The sequence below is a fragment of the Acinonyx jubatus genome, chromosome B3 (assembly GCF_027475565.1).
Source record: "Acinonyx jubatus isolate Ajub_Pintada_27869175 chromosome B3, VMU_Ajub_asm_v1.0, whole genome shotgun sequence".
Lineage (NCBI taxonomy): Eukaryota > Metazoa > Chordata > Mammalia > Carnivora > Felidae > Acinonyx > Acinonyx jubatus.
This window is the reverse complement of record NC_069386.1, coordinates 78,937,801-78,960,524: the sequence shown is the minus strand read 5'-3', so window position 1 is coordinate 78,960,524 and position 22,724 is coordinate 78,937,801. Positions and strand designations below refer to the sequence as shown.

The following is a 22,724-nucleotide window of genomic DNA, read 5'->3' as shown; positions in this document are numbered from 1 at the left end:
ATTTAAAGCTCACCTTCAACCAGAGATGTTCACTATTTTGCATTTTTGGGGCTATCAGCTGACATCAGTAATCATAATTTGCTTTAAGCCTCTTAATGATCACTTAAAACTTATGAAAATATAGTCCTTACCAAAAATAAATGAAAATAATGTGGTCAAATTAAGGGAATTCTGAATTAAGTTTCAGAATCATAAATTCTGAAGCAATTATAAATAGGCTATAAGCCTTTTTATATATAAGCCAAATATATATGTATATATACCTATAAAAATCCTCTAAGATATAGGTATGAGATGCTTCTAAAAAGAAAACTAGGGGCGCCTGGGTGGCTCGGTCGGTTAAGCGTCCGACTTCGGCTCAGGTCACGATCTCAGGGTCTGCGAGTTCGAGCCCCGCGTCGGGCTCTGCGCTGACAGCTCAGAGCCTGGAGCCTGCTTCCGATTCTGTGTCTCATTCTCTCTCTGCCCCTACCCCACTTGTGCTCTGTCTCTCAAAAACAAATGTTAAAAAAAAAAAATTTAGAATGAGCAAATATCTGGACTTGTAAATTGCCATTAAAATGTATGTTTAAAAAAAAAAACAAAGAAAACTACACCTTCTTACTAAATTAAAATAAAAGACGTATTCCCAGAACAAAGCAGAATTGGCCTAAAGCAAATATTGGGTTTAGCTTACTGATTTAACACCAAGATTTTTGACCAAAAAAATGCGTTATAATCTATCAGACTTATAAAAATACATGGTATTGGCAAAGGAAAGACGTTTATAACTACTGTATCATCCTAGGTGTCATCTCCAAAGTTCTAACACTTGCTGCTCACCAGTAAAATTTTACTGAGTTAACAGGAGAGTTAGCAGGTCTCTCACCTGGCAACAACACTGACACCAAAATTACCATTTGCCTTCAAAGTCAATTAATTACCTATAAACTTTTTTTTCTTCTAAAGCAAGTGATGGCCCGTCACAGAAAAAGAAAACAACAAAATTATCCATAATCCTCTTTTCCAGGGGAAAAAAAAAATCTAGAAAGGGAAATATGTCATTTCCCAATAATTGTGAGGCATTTATTGATATAAAAGTTATTTGATTGCAATATTTAAAAAAATCTCAATTTCATTTTTTTTTTTTAATTTTTTTTTCAACGTTTATTTATTTTTGGGACAGAGAGAGACAGAGCATGAACGGGGGAGGGGCAGAGAGAGAGGGAGACACAGAATCGGAAACAGGCTCCAGGCTCTGAGCCATCAGCCCAGAGCCTGACGCGGGGCTCGAACTCACAGACCGCGAGATCGTGACCCGGCTGAAGTCGGACGCTTATCCGACTGCGCCACCCAGGCGCCCCATCAATTTCATTTTTTTATATGAATCATATGACATACATAAATCTGAAGTGTAATCTAATTAAATTGCGATATTTACATAGCAATTTGGAAGTTTGGGTATTTTCTTCCAATTGACTCCTTATGTTCTATAATTGACATTAGTTTTTAAATAACCTTAAAATATTACATTTTTACTTTAGGTTAAAGATAAATTCAGTGGAAAGCATTAGTGGCTACAGCTTAATGAAATGGAGCTTTTAAGATCATTACATAATGATAAATAAGGCCAAACTTACAAAAAGCATAGCAAACTTGGTTAACTTCATTTATAATAGCTATTTTCCCAGAAATAAGAATTTGGGCACTTGAATTCAATTCATATTCCAACAACTTAAAAGTGATCAGACATTTCATGAGTGGATAGTTCTTTTGGTGACAATAAATACTGCTATAAAACTCAGCAGTAAATAGAACCAGCCTTAACAAATTGTTTTTTTTTTTTTTTTTTAAAGAAAGGAATGAGGTAGTTATTTGGTCACAGTGATCTGTCTTCTATTTTTGAAACAAACAAATATCTCCCCTTCTATCCAATAACTAAACAAAGAGGACATACCTCAGAGGGTGCTTGCTGTGCACTTATATAATAAATAAGAAACAGCCTCATTTTATCTTCTGGAGTTCCTGCTACATGGGGGGAAAAAAACTTTCAGAATTCTGGTTAAGTGTTATAGTCAACACAAGTATATAAAAATTTAAGGCATATATAAATATGACAAGATAAAATATGGTTCTTTCAAGTGATTTAAGGTTATAGGCACTCTAATTATGACTATGTAACACACAGATATGGAAAATGATTAAATGTTGTGGGAGTAAAGGAATGGGATATGGGAGTATCTTCATTCTCTCTTCCTAAGTGTCTATAAGAGATGTACCTTTTTTAAAAAAATTTTTTAATGTTTATTTTTTTTTCAGAGAGAGAGAGAGAGAGAGAGAGAGAGAGAGTGAGAGCAAGCATGAATGGGGAGCGTCAGAGAGAGAGGGAGACACAGAATCTGAGGCAGGATCCAGGCTCTGAGCTGTCAGCACAGAGCCTGACGTGGGAGAGATCATGACCTGAGCTGAAGTTGGATGCTGAACTGACTGAGCCACCCAGGTGCCCCAAGAGATGAACCTTTTAGATTGAAACTCAGAAAGAACGGAATAGGTAGGATAATCACACACATCTAAAACAGTATACTTCTGAGATGGAAAAAGGATGTCAGTACTAATTATGTAAAGACAATAAATATAAAAAGCAGACTGTCCTGGGAAAACAGCTGTATGGTCCTTCTAGGTGTTAGGTTATGAAACCTAAGTATGAAATACTTCTCAAAAGTGGGGTCACAAAATATACAGGTCTCCTCTTTCTTGAGGGTATTCTATCACTATATAAGATTTGAGAAAAGAATACATTTATATATTAAAATAAACACTGTTGTATTATGCAAAATATATTTGCTAGAAATTCTAAGACAAACGTAAGATATCAAAGAAATTTCTTGCTCACATTGAGTTTGATCTGCTACTCTTACTACCCAGAGCCCCAAACTACAGAGAAATTCATTTATTCTCCACCCTGTTACTGGGTGTACTTTGGTACAAAGTGATGAGGCACTGGTCACTGGTAACTCAGTTCCACCACCAACCAGTAACAATATGTACTCTCACTTCAAAGTCCTAATACTCAAGAACTTGGCAGTGTTATACTTTCTTATAGAATAAAAACTAGGAAAATTTTTTCAAAACGTGACTAATGAACCATCGGTTTTTTATATGGTTTAGAATCCAGATAACCATTCTCAAATTATCCTTACTCCCTAAATATGGCAAAGAATGGTAATAAAGATCAATGTGGGTTCTCCAAAGTTCTGATGTTTACAAATAAATATTGTATCTTGAACACTGAATATTATGTTATGAAATTCAGGGTCTTGTTTAAATCCCAGGAGAAAGCTGCTATTTTTGTTTTAGCAGGGAATTAGCCTGGCTGGGTTCAGGCCAAAGTTCCCACCAGCTATCTGTGGGTTGTGGTTCCATCATCGATTTCTATTTTCAAAACCTTCTGCAGTGCTACTGGGATCTGTCCAACCATCTAGTGGCCACTGTGGGAACTGGGAAATCATATAGCCCTTCAACCCTTAGTCTTAGGAATGCTATTTAGGATCAGATTCACTATTTGCAGCTCAGGAGTGAGCCCAGGAATTCATAAACAACTTTATGAGCTTGCTTTCCTGAGCTCCTTCCTCTCTGCAATCTCCCTGGTACTTCCAATTCCCTTGGCTTTCCCTTTCTGGTGCTTCGGTCAGAAAGCTTTGGCTTTAGTTACCCTGTTCTATTGTGCATTTCCTGCAACTATGACTAAGCAGCTAAAGGACAAAGAAAAAAAGCAACCAGGCTTGCTGTATGCTCTTGGGACCACCATTCCTAAAGCAGGAGAGAAAGGCTCCCCTCTCTCTGAGTTTTAGGGGCCTGTAGATGCCTGTTACTGTTTTTAATATCCTCAGCATCAACTACTCCTCCAACGAGTCCTAGTAGAAAATGTATTTATAAGCTACAGTCTTTACACTAGGGCACTGTTGCTCCCAGCCCTGCTCAGTTGACTGAACACATATATATACGTGTGTGTGTATATATATATATGTGCATGCACATGTTATCTATATTTATTTCTGTCTGACAAATATATAGTGAAAACACCAAGACTATAATACTTCCAATTCCAATCCAACATTATAGAGCTCATTATAGTTTTCTCCCCTTCTCTACTTGTATAGTTTTCTCCCTTTCTCTACTTGTTTTCTCTTCCTTCTCTGACAAGAGGAAACCTGGCACCATTTGTAGCACCTGACATATACACTTCTTTAACCAGTCCACTGTATATAACAAATATCCTCTCTCTGCAGCCATCCCCTTGCCTGTATGGATGTCTTCTCACTCCATGTGGGCTCTGATTCTCTACAATAGCCTTGCTCACATGCCTGGCCACACTTCTCACCACACTTGGACTGACGCTGGGTTGCTACTGTGTACAGTCACCCTCCTCAATCTGTTACAGCTCTTACAGCCCATGCTTTCACATGTGGCTTCTCTGCTCAATCCACTGGGATTTTGATGCTTCCCTCTGTCCCACATGTGGATGCCTTTCTCATCCTGCTCAGGTTGCAACATCTTGTTTTGGGCTAAAATGGCACCAGACTTCCACTTTGCATGAATGCCTACCTTGTTCTCTTGTAGTTAATGTCTTTAAAACTAAACTGAGAAAGTAAGGGGAAAGAATAGAGAAAGGTTCTGATAGTTTTTTATTAACACATTCATTTGCTTCAACTTTAGTCAAAACTTATTATAAATAATAAGGAATAGCTCTGAAATGATGGGCTTATATATTTTGCATTTTTCATTGTAAAGTGCAAATAACTCCAAAATAGTATGTTCTCACTACAAATCCAGCTTCTTAAAAGTGTGAGCAATAACCTAAAGCTTCTTAGAGAAATTTCTGCGAAAAGAATCTTTAATTACAAACAATTTGGAATTTATTACTTTTCAGCTTGGAATAAAGTCTAAAAATCATACCAAAGTCTAACTCAGAAACCATCATCATTCAGCTAAGTGACTTGTATGCAAAATATAAGCTGAATAGCTTATATACTTTTTATTCATTTTGGAAAAGCAGTTTACTAAGATTTGAATTGAAAACTATTCTGAAATGATCAACAAGTCTCTAAAGTTTGGATAGTTTTGGAGGCTAAAACCTATGTGGATCCCCACGATCATTATAACTGAAAGTAAAAATTATAACATTTTCTAAGTACAAAGAGTCATATCTTGTTTTAAGAAAATCTAACATACAAATATTTAGTTAAACGTAAATATGAAAGGGACTGATTAAGGAGTTTCTTTAAAAGTAAAGTCCCTAAATATTTAAAACAGAATTCAGTTTTAGATATATCCTTTTGGGAAATGCTTTAGGGTTAAACTAAAGTAATGAGAAGTGTATCATTTAGAGACACCTGCTTTGAATGTTATACTTCCAAGTCTTCCTAAAACCAGCAGAATTTGAACTTCAGCTATATCACTTTATTTTTTTTCCCCAGATATATCACTTTAAATAAATGAATGCAACAAGTTCTTCAATACCATCAAAGAGAAGTTCAGTGAAATAAAACGCAAATCATTTTTCCACTTCAGGAATTGCTATGCTACGAACTTCTCAACAGAAACTAGCTCATTTAATTATCTCATTATTGGCATGGATTGGAAAAATAATAATTCTATTCAGATTTTACTTATACTGAACATGCTGGATTCAACAGCTCTGAAACTTAACATTAACCTCAAATTTATGGTACATACCATCAGGGTCTGATATTATATCTAGAAGAGATTTATCCAGAGTAGTTTTGCTCATTATTTTTTCTTCATATTCAAAATATACATCTAGTTTTCTTGCCTGTTTCAAAATAAATATTAGATTAGACTATATGAAGTAATAAAGACATACTAAGGGCCTCTCAGCTTACAAGTTTCTATTTTCTATGATCAATTTTTAAAAATAAGTGTTCATTTACTAATAGAATTTACTTTCAAGTTTCTTACTTTTGATCATACACTTAGTTTAAAAAATTACAGATTGACTATTTTACCATATCTGACTTATAAACTCAGAATTAATTCTGCATGTCATATATTAGCAAAGATAAAAATCACACCAATCTCAATTACTGTATTTATTAGTAATTAGCATATAAATAAATAATTGTATTCCATGCAAATTAATGTCAGGTGGTCATGTTATGTTTACTTTTTTAGTGCACAAATCCACACATTTCCAACTTAAACTGGACAGAAAATTACCCTAATTATTTTTAGTGGTTTTTAAACAAAGCTAACTTCCTCATTAATTTTCCTACTTAATACTTTGAAGTTTTAGGTAATGGAAAAGTAGTCAAACTTAGCTCTCCTATATGATCCCTTTTCCAATTTAAAATTTGTTTATTAAAACTATCCAAATGAAGTTAAAATATTAGGATTCTCCAAAGTAAATACAAATTATCATTATCAAGTATCTACTAAATTATGCTTCAATAATACAAAAGAGAAAAGAACATGATTTCTATCGAAAGTGTTAACAATTTAAATGAGAGTAGAAACCATTCATGAAATAAATTAGAATACTCAGAGATACCAATGAAGAACCAAAATATAAACACAGAACATAAATATACTGAGCTAAGATGATAGAACGAAATAAACAGTTAACCCATTGTAGAGAAGAAAGTGATGAATTTTGACTTGAGATTTCAAAGTGACTGGGGACAGGAATAGAGTTCATTTCAGTGAAAGGAATTGCACCATGCATAGTCAGAGTGGAGAAGTCTGAATGATAGTTTCATTCTAAGGAGTTTCATATATAAAGCAACAGAAAATCAGAGTCCCTCAATCCCACTCTCCCACAGTGGCACACAAGGCCAGTTTTAAATAGCTGAAATACTCAGTTTAAAAATCAATACAACATAAAAAGGTATTTTGAGACCAGTCCTCACCCTTGTTCTCTTCTACCCCTACTCCTATGGATACTTACTTCAACTATTTCTTCTACAGTTGTCCAATTCCTTTATGCAAAATGTAAGCAAACAGGGTCTATATCCTAATACCTGTCGGCTTTCTGACACAAAAGGAATATACTATACTCTTCTGTTCCTTGCTTTAACTCAACAATATATTCTACATCAGTACACAGAGAATTCTCTTGCCAGTCAACTCTTGGAAGAGTATAATAAACCCTATAAGGGTCTTCCTTTTTATAAACCCTTGGGTCCTTCATATTCTTCAGATTCCCTGATATAGGAACTATTTTCACTACTGCATAATGCTACTTTTAATACTACAGATTAAGAGGTGAAGTCTTAGGAATGGAAAATTTTAATTTTGAAAAAGGACAAAAGAAATGGAAAAGAGATCCTAGGAAAGACACCATGGTAGTGGCTGTGGGAACGGAACGGAAGAGACACATTTAATAATTAACATGTGAATGGATATGGGAATCAAAGTAGTGAAAAAAGTCAAAGATAACTCCAGGGGGAACTAAAATGATGGTAGTAGGAACTATGATAATGTGAACTGAATATGAGACTGGTAAAGGCTAATTATCTCTAGAGTGAAGACTGGAAAGGGGGTGGGGGAGAAGGATATAAAATAACGTGTTAAGCTGACTTTCAGGCCCTCATGATCTGCTCTAGCCAACCTTTTCTGTTTCACCCACCACTTTTCACTTAGTCACATCAAACACCTCAATGACTTCTGATTAAACATTGTGTACACCTGTAGTCCTCTAGGCATAGGCTTGAGTTATTCTCTTAGTTTTTAAGAATACATTCCTCTTCTATTACCTGTGCAGTGAATTCTACTCATTCTTCAGAGACCAGCTTCTTTGCAACTCTCTTCAATCTCTACTTGTTCCCCCTTGTTGCCCATCAATCTCCTTTTTGCTTGGAGGAATTTATTACCCCCTTAAATGTGTACCATCAGCATTTTACATACCTCTCCATAGTAACAATCTTCATACTATATTACTCTCCTTTGTTTACATGCTACCCTTCTAAAACGGTAAATTCCCTAGACTGTGTTTAATTAATCGTTTAGCCCTGGTAATTTAACATAGCACCTGGCTCATAACAAGTACTTGACAAGGTCTTTGTTGAATTCCTCAACTAAAAGCAGGACATACACAGATCAAGTAGTCATCTTTAGAAGACACAAAAGTAGACGGATGAACTTCTAGGAGTGAAAAATGTAAAGAACCAAGTCTTTAGTGATTTAATATATAAAATTAAGTAGGTTCAATGCCATAATGGAGTATAATGTCTGTACCTGCAAACGAATGAAGAAAAGAAACATGGTTCACTGATTTTTGTAGCTACAGACATTAGATTTATTTTGCTAAGTCTTCATGTATTAACTGACACTTAAATTTCTAACAAGCAATGCAAATAGAATCTAAAAGTAAGTTAGTTTAATTGCTAGTGGGTAGGGAGTTTCTTTTGGAGGTGATGAAAATATTATAAAAGTACATTTTGGTTGTGAATGCACAACTCTGTGACAACACTATAAAAACCATTGAACTGTACACTTTAGATAGGTTAACTAACTGTATGCTATGTGAACTATACCTCGATAAAGCATTAAAGAAAATTAACTTAGCATTTCAATATACTGATTCCCATGAAGGAGAGAAAAGAGTGGAGTGGAGATTTTCTAGCCTGAATATGAGAACTAGTATATGTTCAGGATCCATTTGTGCAAGGCACTTTACTTACAGCTATGGCTTTCAAATGTTTTTAAACAGAGAACCTCAGGACCCTCTTTCTCAAATCAAATCTTCTGCAGAACCCTAAACATAAAATAGATACAAGCGACCCATTAAATGTCTCTATAGTGATCTAGGGTACCAGAGAACAGTGTTTGAAAACTACTAACTTAATCTCATTTAATTCTCCAAGTAACACTATGAACTAAGAATTATTAGTCCCATTTTAAAGATGAAGAAACAGACACACAGAAACATATATTTATTCAAGGTTACCAGAGTAGAAGTAGTAGAGAGTTGAGATTCAAATCCAGGTCAGACTCCAATGTACACCACAGATAAAGAGTAGGGAAAATTATATTTTCCTCAAGTACAATTTATTGCTTCTTTTGTTTATGCTTTATGAAAGAAAGTATATTTGTCAATTAGTACATATTTGGGGTTTTTTTTTTTGGTAATACACGTAATTTATATGTGGCAAAAGGTTATTTTGGCCGGATAGATAATATATAGAAGTTCTTTCTCAATTTCTTGAAGTAAAGGAAATACTAAGAGAAACAACTTCTGTAATCCCAAAGATTAATTATTCTTATACAATAGGAGTTCAAAGGAGAATACAATTTGGATAACAATAATCACATAAAAAATAAACAAATTAAAAATATAAAACAAAATAACAAGGTCAAGATAATAAACAGATTTTTGGTAACTTCAATAAATATCAAGAATAAACAGTAAAAGGATTATTATAGAGACCCAGAGGACTATGCATGGAATACAACTTATATCCAGTGAATATACACTCTGAAAGCCATGAATTTCTTAAAAATCTCCTTAAAAGGGCTAAGGGAGGAATGTGATTTTTAAAAAATTCTAGTGTTTTTCTCCCAATTTCAGAGTTACCATTGGAAAATCAGGTTGATGTTTTTCATGTTTCAGTACACTACCTCAACATTTATATTAACATAACCCCCACACACAACTTTTTTGACTGCAAAAGCCCACCAGGTTTGAAAAGGACAAAAGGGAACCCTTTAAAAAACTAGCTTATCCCTTCACTCACAATAATGGAGAACTCTTAAGAGTCATCTGAGATGAACAAGTGGTATTTTTACTTTCTCTTTTGAAAATCTATTACCGAAGCACATTTGTCAGATGACCTATACAGGGCATGAAATGAATTTCTTTTTCTTTCCTACAACTGCAGGGGATTTTTCCTTCTCTTAACCATTCTTTACATTCCAGCTACAAACACCACCATTCTGGTACTCCCTACTCACTGCTAGTTACAATTCTCATTTCTCACCTCAGTCTACGACTGGTTGATGACATAGAGTGGTATTTCTTGACCTTCCCTCTTTTCCAAGCCCTAATTCTATAACCTAGTACAAGTCAGCAGTGAAAGTAAAGGCAAAAAGGGATTAGAGTTATACTTCCTTTACTATTAAGAATCTCAATATTCCTCTCCTACTTCTCACAGGAGAGAGCTGGGATGATAACTCTTCTCTGTTGAAAGACAGTATTAGCAACATTTTACATAATGAATTAAATATGGTTTGTAGGACAGGGGTCTGTGCATCACATTTTACTTATAGTAAAGCATAGCCTAAGCTAAAATAAACTTAGAACCATATTTTTAGGATATAACCTATACCTAAGTTGAAGACCATCTACACCCTAGCCTTTCCTTTCCTGTTATTTTTTCCCCATGTTTAATCCGTATCATTTTTTTAGTGCTGTATTTACATATCCCATCCTCCAGGTGGCAGCACTTGAACACTGTATTATAATAGTCTGCAGTTGGTGTAGGTTACTAGAATATGAACTCCTTGTTACTATTTACTTATTATTGTGTGCCTTGTGCCCTCCCTGCAAGATAACTGGAATTCTCCAAATCTCAAGCGCTTTTATAATACAACAAAATAGCAAGTTAACGTATTTTCCATTATCTAGGTGTGTATTCTGTTGCATTTTATACTGGTGGGTTTGAATGGGTCTGCCATCGTTAAGAAATTATGTGGTGTGAAAACCAGATGATACATTAAATTGTATTTGAAGGTGTTCTACAACAAAGGTAGATGAATATATTTACTCTAGAGTACTTGTTCATATGACAGAGTGAATTAGAAATCTTGAATAAAATTCATCCTTATACCTCTACCTCATTTCTATGCAGTGATGGACACTGCACTGTCAGGGTGAGGAATCTGGTTAGGATCTTCAATTTTTTACAACAGCCTATCAATTTTAATACTTGATTATCTTATTTCTAAATAGATGCATTTTTCTCTCAACCAAGCACAATGAATTTCTAGCATTTTAGGCCCAAATCAGAATACGTAACTTCAACCTCTCTGCTAATTCCTACCAAAAGACCAACTAAATAAAGTAGTAAGATAATATTTAAAGAATATGCAATCTTTCCACTCTAGACACTATAAACTTAGACATTACTACACTGGAAACTCACAAAACACCCTCACTGAATTATATATTAGTATTACACCTTTGACTTTCATTAAAGTTGCTATAGAAAATGTGAGTGTGAAAATATCATTGTATCACTCAATTTATTCCAGATAATGCCCAATATGAACAATGTATTTTGTAATATGATGCTAAGCAACACTTCGCTTAGAATAAAAAAGGGTGCCTGGCTGGCTCAGTCAGTAGAGCATGTGTCTCTTGATTTCTGGGTGAGTTTAAGCCCCACACTGGGAGTCAAGTGTACTTAAAGTAAATAAATGAATAAAAATTAAAAGGAAAAAAGAATAAAAAACAAATTCTCCTTTCTGGTAAGAAGGTTTTTGTTGTTGTTGTTGTTTTAACTTAATTACATCTCTCTCTCTTTTTTTTTTATCTTGGTTGCCTGAAAATTCAAAGCCAAATTTGAGAATTATCATTATAACTACCGAGTTTTTATTTCATTATTTTTGTTCTATGTGCTATCTGTGAAAGCTACTTTAAATCTGTTTTAGAATACACATGCAACTTTAATCTACAAATTATACTGTATACTGACTCCTAAAAATAAATTCTAACTAAAGTGATCTATGTAATAAAAAATTTTAAATGTACATGAAGTGATGTTTACATGTTTATATGAAAAGTATTAAAAACAAAAATATTAGCAACATAATGAAATCTAAAAATTGATTAATATTTCTAGAAAAAATATTTACAGGGCACTTGTAAACTATATTAAGTCTTATTTTACTATGACTCTCAGAAGCATTTAGTTTTAATTTATACCAACAGTGTGTTGAACTCTTAAAATATATACCCAGAAAAAGAAAAAACAAATTTAAGCAAACAGAAGAAAAGAAATAATAAAAATTAGAGCAGAAATCAATGAAATTATAAACAAGAAATCAACAGAGACAATCACTGGAACCAAAAGCTGGCTCTTCAAAAAGATCAATAGAATTGATTACAGAATTTTATCAATAATGAATAATCTTCCCAAACAGAAAGCATAAGATCTAGGTAGGTTCACTAATGAATTCCATCAACTATTTAAGTCAGAAATTAAAACAATTTTCTACAATCTCTTTCAGAAAACAGAATGCAACTGGGGTGCCTGGGTGGCTCAGTTTGTTGAGTGTCCAACTTTGGCTCAGGTCATGATTTTGCGGTTTGTGGGTTCGAGCCCTGGGTCAGGCTCTGTGCTGACAGCTCAGAGCCCGGAGCCTGGTCCGGATTCTTTCTCCCTCTCTCTCTGCCCCTCCCCAGCTCACACTCTGTCTACCTCTCTCTCTCAAAAAAAAAAACCCAATGCAAATAATGAGAAACTAGATGATTTCCAGCTAAAATCAGGAACGAGGCAAGGATACTCTCTCTCAACTTTCTATTTAACACTGTACTGGAAACCCTAGCTAATGTAATAAATAAGAGAAGGAAATCAAAGGTACACAGATTGGAATAAAGAAAAAAAAAACTCTTCATTTGCAGATGACACAATTGTCAATGTAGAAAATTTCAAAAAACAACAAAAAATTTCTGGAACTAATAAGCAACTATAGCACAGTTGCAGGATACAAGGTTAATACACAAAAGTCAATGGCTATAGTAGGAAAAAGGTAAGGATGTCCCCTCTTGCACTCTTTCAACATCATAATGGAGGTCTAGCTAATACAATTAAAAAAGAAAAGGAAAGAGAAGGAATTTAAAGACTGGGAAGGAAAAAAATAAGTCCATCTTTGTTTACAGATAACATGCTTATCTATGTAGAAAATCCCAAAGAAAAAACAACAAAAACTCTAGAAACTAGTAAGTGATTATACAAAGGTTGCAGGATACAAGGTTAATACACACAAGCCAAATGCTTTCTGATAAACTAGCAATGAACAATTGAAATTTGAAATTAAAGCAAAAATACTATTTTCATTAGTACTGAAAATAAGGAAATGAAATATCTATAAATCTAACTACATACAAGATCTATATGAGGAATCTTTAATCTGATTAAAGAAATCAAGGAACTAAATAAATGGAGAGATATTCCATGCTCTTCTCAATGTGACCTATAGATTCAACACAATCTCCATTAAACTACCAGCAAGTTATTTTGTAGATATGAACAAAGTGATTTTAGGGTTTATATGGAGACAAGAAAGATCCAGAATAGCCAACACAATACTGAAGGAGAAGAAAAAAGATGGAGGACTGACAATACCTGATTTTATGACTTAAAATAAAGCTACAATACTTAGCCATGTGCTACTAGCCGAAAAGCAGGACAAATATATCAATGGAACAGAAAAGAGAGTACAGAAGTAGACCTACACAAATATAGTCAACCCATCTTTGACAGAAAAACAAAAGTAACTGAATGGACAAAGGATAGTCTTTTCAACAAATGGTGATGGAACAATCAGACATCTAATGTAAAAGAAAACAATCTAGACACAGACCTTACCTTTCACAAAAATTAAATAAAAATGAATCACAGACTTAAATGTAAAATGCAAAACTATAAAACTCCTAGAAGATAGGAGAAACATAGAAGAAAATTTAGATGATCTTGGATATAGTGAAGACTCTTTAGGTACAACACAAAAGCATGATCCATGAAAGAAAAAAATCAGTAAGCTGTACTTAATTAAAATTAAAAGCTTCTATTCTGTGAAAGACACTGCCAAGAGAATGAGAAGACAAGCCACACAACCAGAGAAAATATTTGCAAAAGATACATCTTTTAAAGGACTTTTTCCTCAAATAATACCAAGAATGCTTAAGACTAAACAATAAGAAAATAAACAGCCCAAACAGACTCCACACCAAAGAAGACCCAGATGGCAAGTAAGCATATGAAAAGATGATCCACATTGTATGTTATTAGGGAATTGCAAATTAAAGCAATGCGACACCACTACACATATATTTGAATGGCTGAAATCCAACATGGACACCACCAAATGCTGGTAAGGATGTGAAGCAACATGAACTCTCATTCACTGCTGGTGGAGAGCACAGCCACTTTGGAAGGCAGTTTGGCAGTGGGTAGTTTTGTTACCAATCTAAACACACTCTTAACCATATGATCCAGCAACCAACCTCATGGGTTAAACACATCCACCCAAAAATCTTCACAGGGACATTTACAGCAACTTTATTTACAAATGCCACAAGTTGAAGGCAATCAAGATGTCCTTCAATGACTGATTGGATAAACAAACTGGTACATCCAGACAATCAAGTGTTAGTGATAAAAGACTTGGAGAAGTCTTAGACTCACATCACTAAGACACTGAAATACTTCATGATTCTAACTACGAGGCATTCTGAAAAAGACAATACTGGGAAGACAGTAGAAAGACATGGGTGACAGGAACTCAGGGGAAGGGAAATAGGGATGAGTAGGCAGAGCACAGATGATTTTTAGGGCAGTGAAACTATTTCTGCATGATCCTGTAATATGGATACATGTCATTATACATCTGTCAAAACCCAGAGAATGTACAACAGTAAGAGTGAACCCTAATGAAAACTATGGGCTTTAGTTAATAACAACGTATTAATATTCACTTATGAATTGTTACAAATGTACCACACACTAATGCAAAATGTTAATAATAGGGAAAACTGGGGGGGTAGGTGATAAAGAGGAATATGGAAATTCTCTGTACTTTTCACTCATTTTTTTCTACAGATGTAAAACTACTCCAAAAAACAGTCTATTAGTTAAAAAATAAAATCCCAAACACATGCATACAGTGGTAAACAAATGAACATAAGGGTCACATTTAACAGTGTTACAAAATTTGGGAAAATCTGTGTAGCTTTGAATAATAACACCTTTCACTTTTACTTTTTCATAGGTGTTAAATAAAATGACTCAAAAGAATACAAAGGATTTTACATGCACTTAAAACAAAGATATACTTCCAAAATCTATAAAGAACTTATCAAACTCAACACCTAAAAAACAAATAATCCAGTGAAGAAATGGGCAAAAGACATGAATGGACACTTCTGCAAGAAGACATCCAGATTGGCCGACACATGAAAAGATGCTCAACATCACTCATCATCAGGGAAATACAAATCAAAACCACAAATGAGATACCACCTCACACCTGTCAGGATGGCTAACATTATCAACTCAGGCAACAACAGATGTTGGTGAGGATGTGGAGAAAGAGGATCTCTTTTGCACTGCTTGTGGGAATGCAAACTGGTGCAGCCACTCTGGAAAACAGTATGGAAGTTCCTCAAAAAACTAAAAATAAAACTACCCTACGACCCAGCAATTGCACTACTAGGTATTTATCCAAGGGATACAGGTGTGCTGTTTCGAAGGGACACATGCACCCCATTATTTATAGCAGCACTATCAACAATAGCCAAAGCATGGAAAGAGCCCAAATGACCATCGATGGATGAATGGATAAAGAAGACGTGGTATATATATACAATGAAGTATTACTCGGCAATCAAAAAGAATGAAATCTTGCCATTTGCTACTACATGAATGGAACTGGAGGGTATTATGCTAAGTGAAATTAGTCAGAGAAAGAAGTATCGTATCACTTCACTCATATGAAGACTTTAAGAGACAACACAGATGAACATAAGGGAAGGGAAACAAAAATAATATAACAACAGGGAGGGGGACAAAACATAAGAGACTCTTAAATATGGAGAACAAACAGAGGGTTACTGGAGGGGTTGTGGGAGGGGGGATGGGCTAAATGGGTAATCATTGAAATCATTGTTGCGCTATATGCTAATTTGGATATAAATTTAAAATAAAATAAAATAAAAAGATATACTTTTGTAGTGAATACAAAGAGTACCTAATAAAATTGTGCGTGTGTATTAACATTTAGTATCACATTCAGTACGTAACTCGAGCATGGAATTTGATTCTTGAGGTACTTATCAGTACTTCAACATAACTGACCTTTAAAAAAATCCATTGCTTTAAAAAGTGTATTTGTTTTAAGAAACAACTAACTTAAAAGTTGACCATTAAATTTCCATTTCCTATTTAAGCATTCATGGACATAAAAGACCAGAGGATACGGTAAATTTTATTTCTAACTTAATGTGACCAAGGAAGAAACCTCACCATTAATTTGTGGAATCTATGTATAACTCTGTCCCAATGTTCCTTCTAGTTTATTTCATGTTCCATAGAAGCCTCATGAAGGACTATGGAAAACAGGGGCCAGAAAAAAATTTTAAGGGCTATGTTTGATTTTGACTTTGATTAATTATTCTCTTTGACTATTCTATGTGCTTTTATTGTAAGCTACCTCAAATTCTGTAGAACAAGTTGAGGTATAAATAAATATGAGAAATTTATGAGAAAAAATAAGGAATGCATGTCCTTTTAAACATTTTACTCCTCATGTCAATTCACTTTTCTCTGTATTTATTCTGCTGCATACTTCCATAAGGGGAAAAAAATCTGTAAAGATCTACTGGGCTTTCTAGCCACATATTATGTAGCATATCCTATTTCTTGCTTTTCTAGGTCACTTTAAATCTAAAGCCAAAAAATTCGCATTACCAAAATTAATCATTGGCTTTCTCTATGATTTACACAAGTTTTTGTTTTGCTATTTTTTATTTTATCAAAGTATAATTAACATACAGTGTTATATTATTTTCAGGTATACAATATGATGATTCAACAATTCTACACATTACTCAGTGCTCATCATGGTTAAGTGTACATTTACTACCCTTTATTTATTTTACCCATCCCCCCACAAACTTCTCCTCTGGCAACGACCAGTTTATTCTCTGTATTGAACAGTCTGTTTTGTCTCTTTTTTGTGTTTCTTAAAATCTACATGAGTGGAAATTATGGTATTTGTCTTTCTTTGACGGACTTGTTTCAACTAGCATTATACCCTCTAGGTTCACCCGTATTGTTGCAAATGGCAAGATTTCATTCTTTTTTTTTTTTTTGGTAGAGTAATATTCCATTGCGTGTGTGTGTGTGTGTGTGTGTGTGTGTGTACCTAGTATCTTACCTATTCATCTACTGATGGACAGTTGGGTTGTTTCTATATCTTCACAATTGTAAATAATGCTGCAATAAATGGTGGGATGAAATTATCTTTCCAAATTAGTGTTTTTGTTTTCTTTGGGTAAATACCCAGCAGTGGAATTACTGGATCATAGTGTAATTCTATTTTTAATTTTTTGAGGAACCTCCATACTGTTTTCCTCAGTGGCTACACAAATTTGTATTCCCACCAACAGTGCACAAAAGGGCTCCCTGTTCTCTACATTTTCACCAACACTAGCTGTTTCTTGTGGTTTTGATTTTAGTCATTCTGACAGGTGCTCTCTCAATGCATTTCCCTGATAATGAGTGATGCTGAGTATCTTTTCATGAGTCTATTGGCTATTTGTGTATCTTCTTAGGAAAAATGTCTGTTCAGGTCTCCTGCCCATTTTTAAATCAGATTATTTGGGTTTTTTGGTGTTGAGTTGTATAAGGTCTTTATACATTTTGGATACTAACCCTTTACTAGATATGTCATTTGCAAGTATCTTCTCCCATTCAATAGGCTGCCTTGTTTTGTTGATGGTTTCCTTTGTGGCGCAAAAGATTTTTATTTTTATATGTCTCTTCAGGTAAGGGAAACAAAAGCAAAATTAAACTAACAGGACTACACACACCAAAAAAGTTGTTTTTTTTTTTTTAAAAGATTTGAAATAAATGAACACTAAGCTTTGTTTGAATTTTTCACTTCTATTGCAATATAACTGACATATAATACAAAATTTGTTAAGTTTTAACATACGCATATGCCCATGAAATCATGAACACTATCCACATAATCAACCTACCATTCATTGCCCAGAAGTTTCCCTATTGTAATGCCTCCCTTCTGGCCCTCCCACTCCTTTCCAGGTGCCTAGGCAAGCAGTGATATGCATTTTATCACTATATATTAGCTTGCATTTTTACAAATTTCATGTAAATGCAATCACAGATTATATACTCTTCTTTAAAAAAATTTTTTTTTATATTTATTTTTGAGAGAGAGAGAGAGAGGGGGGCAGGGTGTGAATGGAGGAGGGGCAGAGAGAGAGAAAGACACAGAATCCGAAGCAGGCTCCAGGCTCTGAGCTGTCAGCACACAGCCCAACACCGGACCTGAACCCACAAGCCGTGAGATCATGACCTGAGCCAAAGTCGGAACCGAGCCACCCGGGCGCCCCTATGTACTCTTCTTTAATGTGGCTTCACTCAGTGTATTTGAGATTCATCCATATTGCTATATGTGACAATAGTACTTTCCTTTCTATTTCTGAATAGTATTCCACTGTACGGATATATTATAATTTATTTATCCAATTCAGCTGTTGGTGGACATTGGGGTGTTTCTGGTTTTTGGTTATTACAATGAAGCTGCTGTGTACATTAAACACAGGCTTTCATTTGTTTTGGGTAAATACCTATGAGTGGAATGGCTGGACCATGTGACAGGTTTCTGTTTAACATTTTAAGAAACTAATAAACTATCTCCCAAAGTGGATATACCATTTTGCATTTCTACCAGAAGTGTATGAAAGTTCTAGTTTCTCTGTATCTTTGCTAAAGGTTGGCATGATCTTTTTTAATTTTAGATGTTTTAAACAGATGTGTAGTGAGGTCTCATGGTGGTTTTTGTTTCCATTTTTCTAGTGATTATTTATGTTGAACTTACTTGTCATCTGTGTATCTTTTATAGTCAAATCTCTGTTTAAATCTTTTGACCATTTTTAAATTAGGCTGTTTATGTTCTTATGTTCTTATTATTGAAGTCATATTAAAGACTTCTGAGAAGGCTTTATTTCTTCTCACTTAACCTTTATAATTGGGTTTCAATGACAAGGCTATTTTCACCGGTTTTTTTGGAGATGTGGAAGTAGTCTCCCAAAATTTACAGTGAGTGAGAAGTGAGAAGCTCTCATCTGAGAGCTACCTTTGGTTGTAATTGAAAAAAATGTCAAGTTCTGAAATTAACTAATCTCATCTGGGTAAGAAGAGGTAGAAGATAATGAAGTGTCATTTGGGAACTTCCTCCTACAGAATATATTGCCCCCTGTGCCTTGAAAAGACACCAAGGTCACATGAACATTCATTTGGTATGTATACTGAGCAAGACATAACTCTAAAGCGATCAGTTAAAATAGAGCTAAAGAAATGTTGTGATTTCTAGTATAGTAAAATTTCTTTCCTACTGTGATCAGGGGAGTAGTGATGAGTTAATCAAAGTCCATTAATGTAAAGAATAACAACAACAAAAAAATATGTGTTGTGTATAAATATACATTTTAAACACCGCCTTTTAACTTAAGACCTAAAACGCACAACTGTCAGTCTTGTTGTGACTGTACTTAGTACAGTGGTTTTCTTTTAGTACAGTGGTTTCTTTAAGTACAGTGGTTTCACTGAATTTTTTTCTTTCTTGCATAAAACACAACTATAACGATCACATATAATGTCCAGTTTCAGTTTCTTTGAAGTGGAACCAAAAACCTTACAGATACTTGCAAAGCGAGTTTAGGATTTTTCAAAATTTTCTAATCTTTTAATGTTTTTTTTTTTTACTACTAATTTTATTTTAATGTTTATTTTATTTTTGAGAGACAGAGTGAGCAAGAGAGTGGGAGAGGGGCAAGAGAGAGGGGGACAGACGAAATGAAGTGGTCTCTGTGTTGACAGCAGACAGTCTGATGCCGGGCTCGAACTCATGAGTCATGATGTCATAACCTGAACTGAAGTCAGACGCTTACGTGACTGAGCCACCCAAGCACCCCTTTTTACTACTAATTTAAACAACAGTTAAATCACTACCTTCAGTAAGTATTTCTAAGGTGTACAACTTAGTTTTAAAGAAACAATCCTCTTCTTAAACAACTGACATACGTAGATTGGAATCAAATACAAGTAACTCTTAGGTAAGCAAAAAATGCAATTTGTGAAGCATACTAGTGGCCAGCTGTCAACACTCTGGTTTCTCTTCAAATCGTATAAATCTTTCTTTCGCCTTTTACTAGTGGCCAGTTGTCAGCATGGCATAATGTGGCCGGCAGGCACTATGTTTTATAGGAATAAAGGCCATCAGTTAATTTGGTGTGTTGACTAGTAGAGATCAATTAAGGGAGCTCCTACTTTATTTTTAAAGCTTATCTTCCCCTAGAAATGATAAAGAAGTTGAGCCCAAGAAAGGGAGGAGCCTCCTTCCCCCTGTAGTTAAAAGCTAGCATTGCTAGCAAGGGCTAAGTCTTTTCAGAGTATAAACCTAAGGTAGTACATGTTTGCTTGACCAGATTAAGTCTGCAGATCTAATTTAGTACGTCTTAACTTTCTCTACAAGAAGCAGGAAAACAAAAATGAGAATTCAGCACCAATGACGCCTCAATGCATAATAGCTTAACAGCTGTTTATTGTCAACTGTATCGGGATGGAGTGTTCAGATGTTAGAGCTCTTCCTTCAGGTGGGGGCATTAGGGGAAAGAGCACATAATGCCATTTCTATTTCTCATCTACTATGACTTACACATAGGTGTCTTTTCCTTTTATTAGGTACTTGCTAAAGAATACTTAATTAAGTTTGACTATGCACGTGGGACAAAATAATTGAAATAAACTAAAATTTGTCTATAAATTACTTAAATAATTTAAGTAATCCCAGGAGCCATTCCCCAACAACCAGCAAGTGGTTTTGTATTAGAAATGAAATTGTATTAGAAATGAAAGAAATGCTAAAAAAAGAGATGTAAAAGGTATGGATTACTCAAAACAAATGAGAATTCAACAATTTACTCTTTCATCTATTAGACCAAAGCTAACCACCCAACCCACTAAAATCCTTAGAGTATCAATAAGCATAGGTAATAATAATTGCCAACGTTGTTGCAAACTGGTATGTATGCTGTTTCTGCTTTCCACCAAAACACTGATTGCCAGATAACTGCCACAACTTCTAAACAAATTATTTTCTTCTAGTATTCTGCTTCAGAAAATGATCTAAGGAAATGTAAGAAGCAGCTATTATCTAAACATCCCCAAAGATATGCAAAACTGCAATGAAGACAAATCGCAAAAGAAATGTTCTGAGATCTCTGCATAAAAAGTCATAATATTCTTGCCAATAGTAATAAAAAATATCTACTGCTTAGGTGAGTAAAAGTTTGCAAGTAAGTGAAGCTCAAATCATCAATAAATTCTAGTTATGAGAGCAAGAGATCATGGAGAACAATACTTATTAAGTTTGTATTAACATTATAGCTAGAGGTAGATGGTGTAGCTCAGTAAAAGTACAAATAAACATGCCATTTAAAAGTAAATATTATAAAGTTGGAAATTTAATAATTATGGAAAACCTTAAGAAGAAATTTTATAACTAGGAGTAATGAGAAATAATGGGACTAGAATTTATGTGCTAATTTTGACAAGGAAGAATACCTTCCTAATTTTGACAAGGAAGAATAAAAGAGACTGTCAATATTACAAAGACTCTTCACAGAAAACATTCTAATTTTTTTATACTAAAAGAATTTTTTACATCAAAATATTTCTTAGAGTATGCAGCTTATTAAATACAACTATAATTTACATATAAATATTTAAGATAAATATACTCCTTTATCAATGATATTTAAAAACGTTCTGAGTGACTGGGTTTCTTAGAATGACCCAAGAAGGAACAGCGTGTCCTATAGGGGACATTATTTTCCTTCTGCAAATGAAATGTCCTGTATAGCACTGTTTCTTTAAATCAGATCCTGTCAAAAGGGTGTCTTCCTTGAGTTACAGCAAAACAATCATCCCAAAATGTGTAGCTTTTGTATTAAATCACTTAACAACACAGTGAATGACAAATTAGCATAAAATGTTCTGCCAATCAGCAGCCCCGGAAAAAACAACTTCTTTTATAAAGAAAGCCAAATTACCAGGTCTTAAAGAAGAATTATGTGGGTTATGCACAGTGGCATGTTAAAATACCTGAGACAGATGGCCTCTATTAGCACACATTGATTTTGAAAAACTCATATAAAATCATTAGTATAAAATTATAAATAAACATCATAAAGAATTTATAGTAAATTGTGCCTTAAAAAAAACAGTTCTTCACCTACACAGCTATAATAGCTGTCTTCCAATTCCATACTTATTTCCAGAACTCACCCATCACTCAGACTCATTTTTCTATTTAAAACACAAATCACATCATGTCATTAATCTCCAATGACTTCCCATCACACTTAAATTCCAATTTCTCTTGATCCCACAGTCTATCACTTTTTCACACCTTACTATAAGCACATTAATCTTCCTTTATGACCTGGGGCGCCTGGGTGGCTCAGTCAGTTAAGCGTCCAACTTCGGCTCAGGTCATAAACTCGTTTTCCTGAGTTCAAGCCCCCATGTCGGGCTCTGTGCTGATAGCTCAGAACCTGGAGCCTGCTTTGGAACCTGTCTCTCTCTTTCTCTCTCTTTCTCTCTCTCTCTCTCTCTCTCTCTGCCCCTCCCCTGCTCGTGCTCTGTTTCTCTCTCTCTCAAAAATAAAGATTAAAAAAAATAATAGAAATCTTCCTT

The 22,724-nt window shown here is 34.5% G+C and overlaps 1 protein-coding gene across 1 annotated transcript in view; it reads right to left on the bottom strand.

Moving 5' to 3' along the window:
* Window positions 1-22,724, bottom strand: part of SCFD1 (sec1 family domain containing 1) — a 116,041-nt gene that overhangs the window by 42,714 nt on the left and 50,603 nt on the right. Inside the window, exons 15-16 of the mRNA XM_015073767.3 lie at window positions 5,716-5,812; window positions 1,937-2,007 (exon numbers count right to left, since the gene is read on the bottom strand). Coding sequence (XP_014929253.2) covers window positions 1,937-2,007; window positions 5,716-5,812 — 168 coding nt within the window. The remainder of the gene's footprint in view (window positions 1-1,936; window positions 2,008-5,715; window positions 5,813-22,724) is intronic.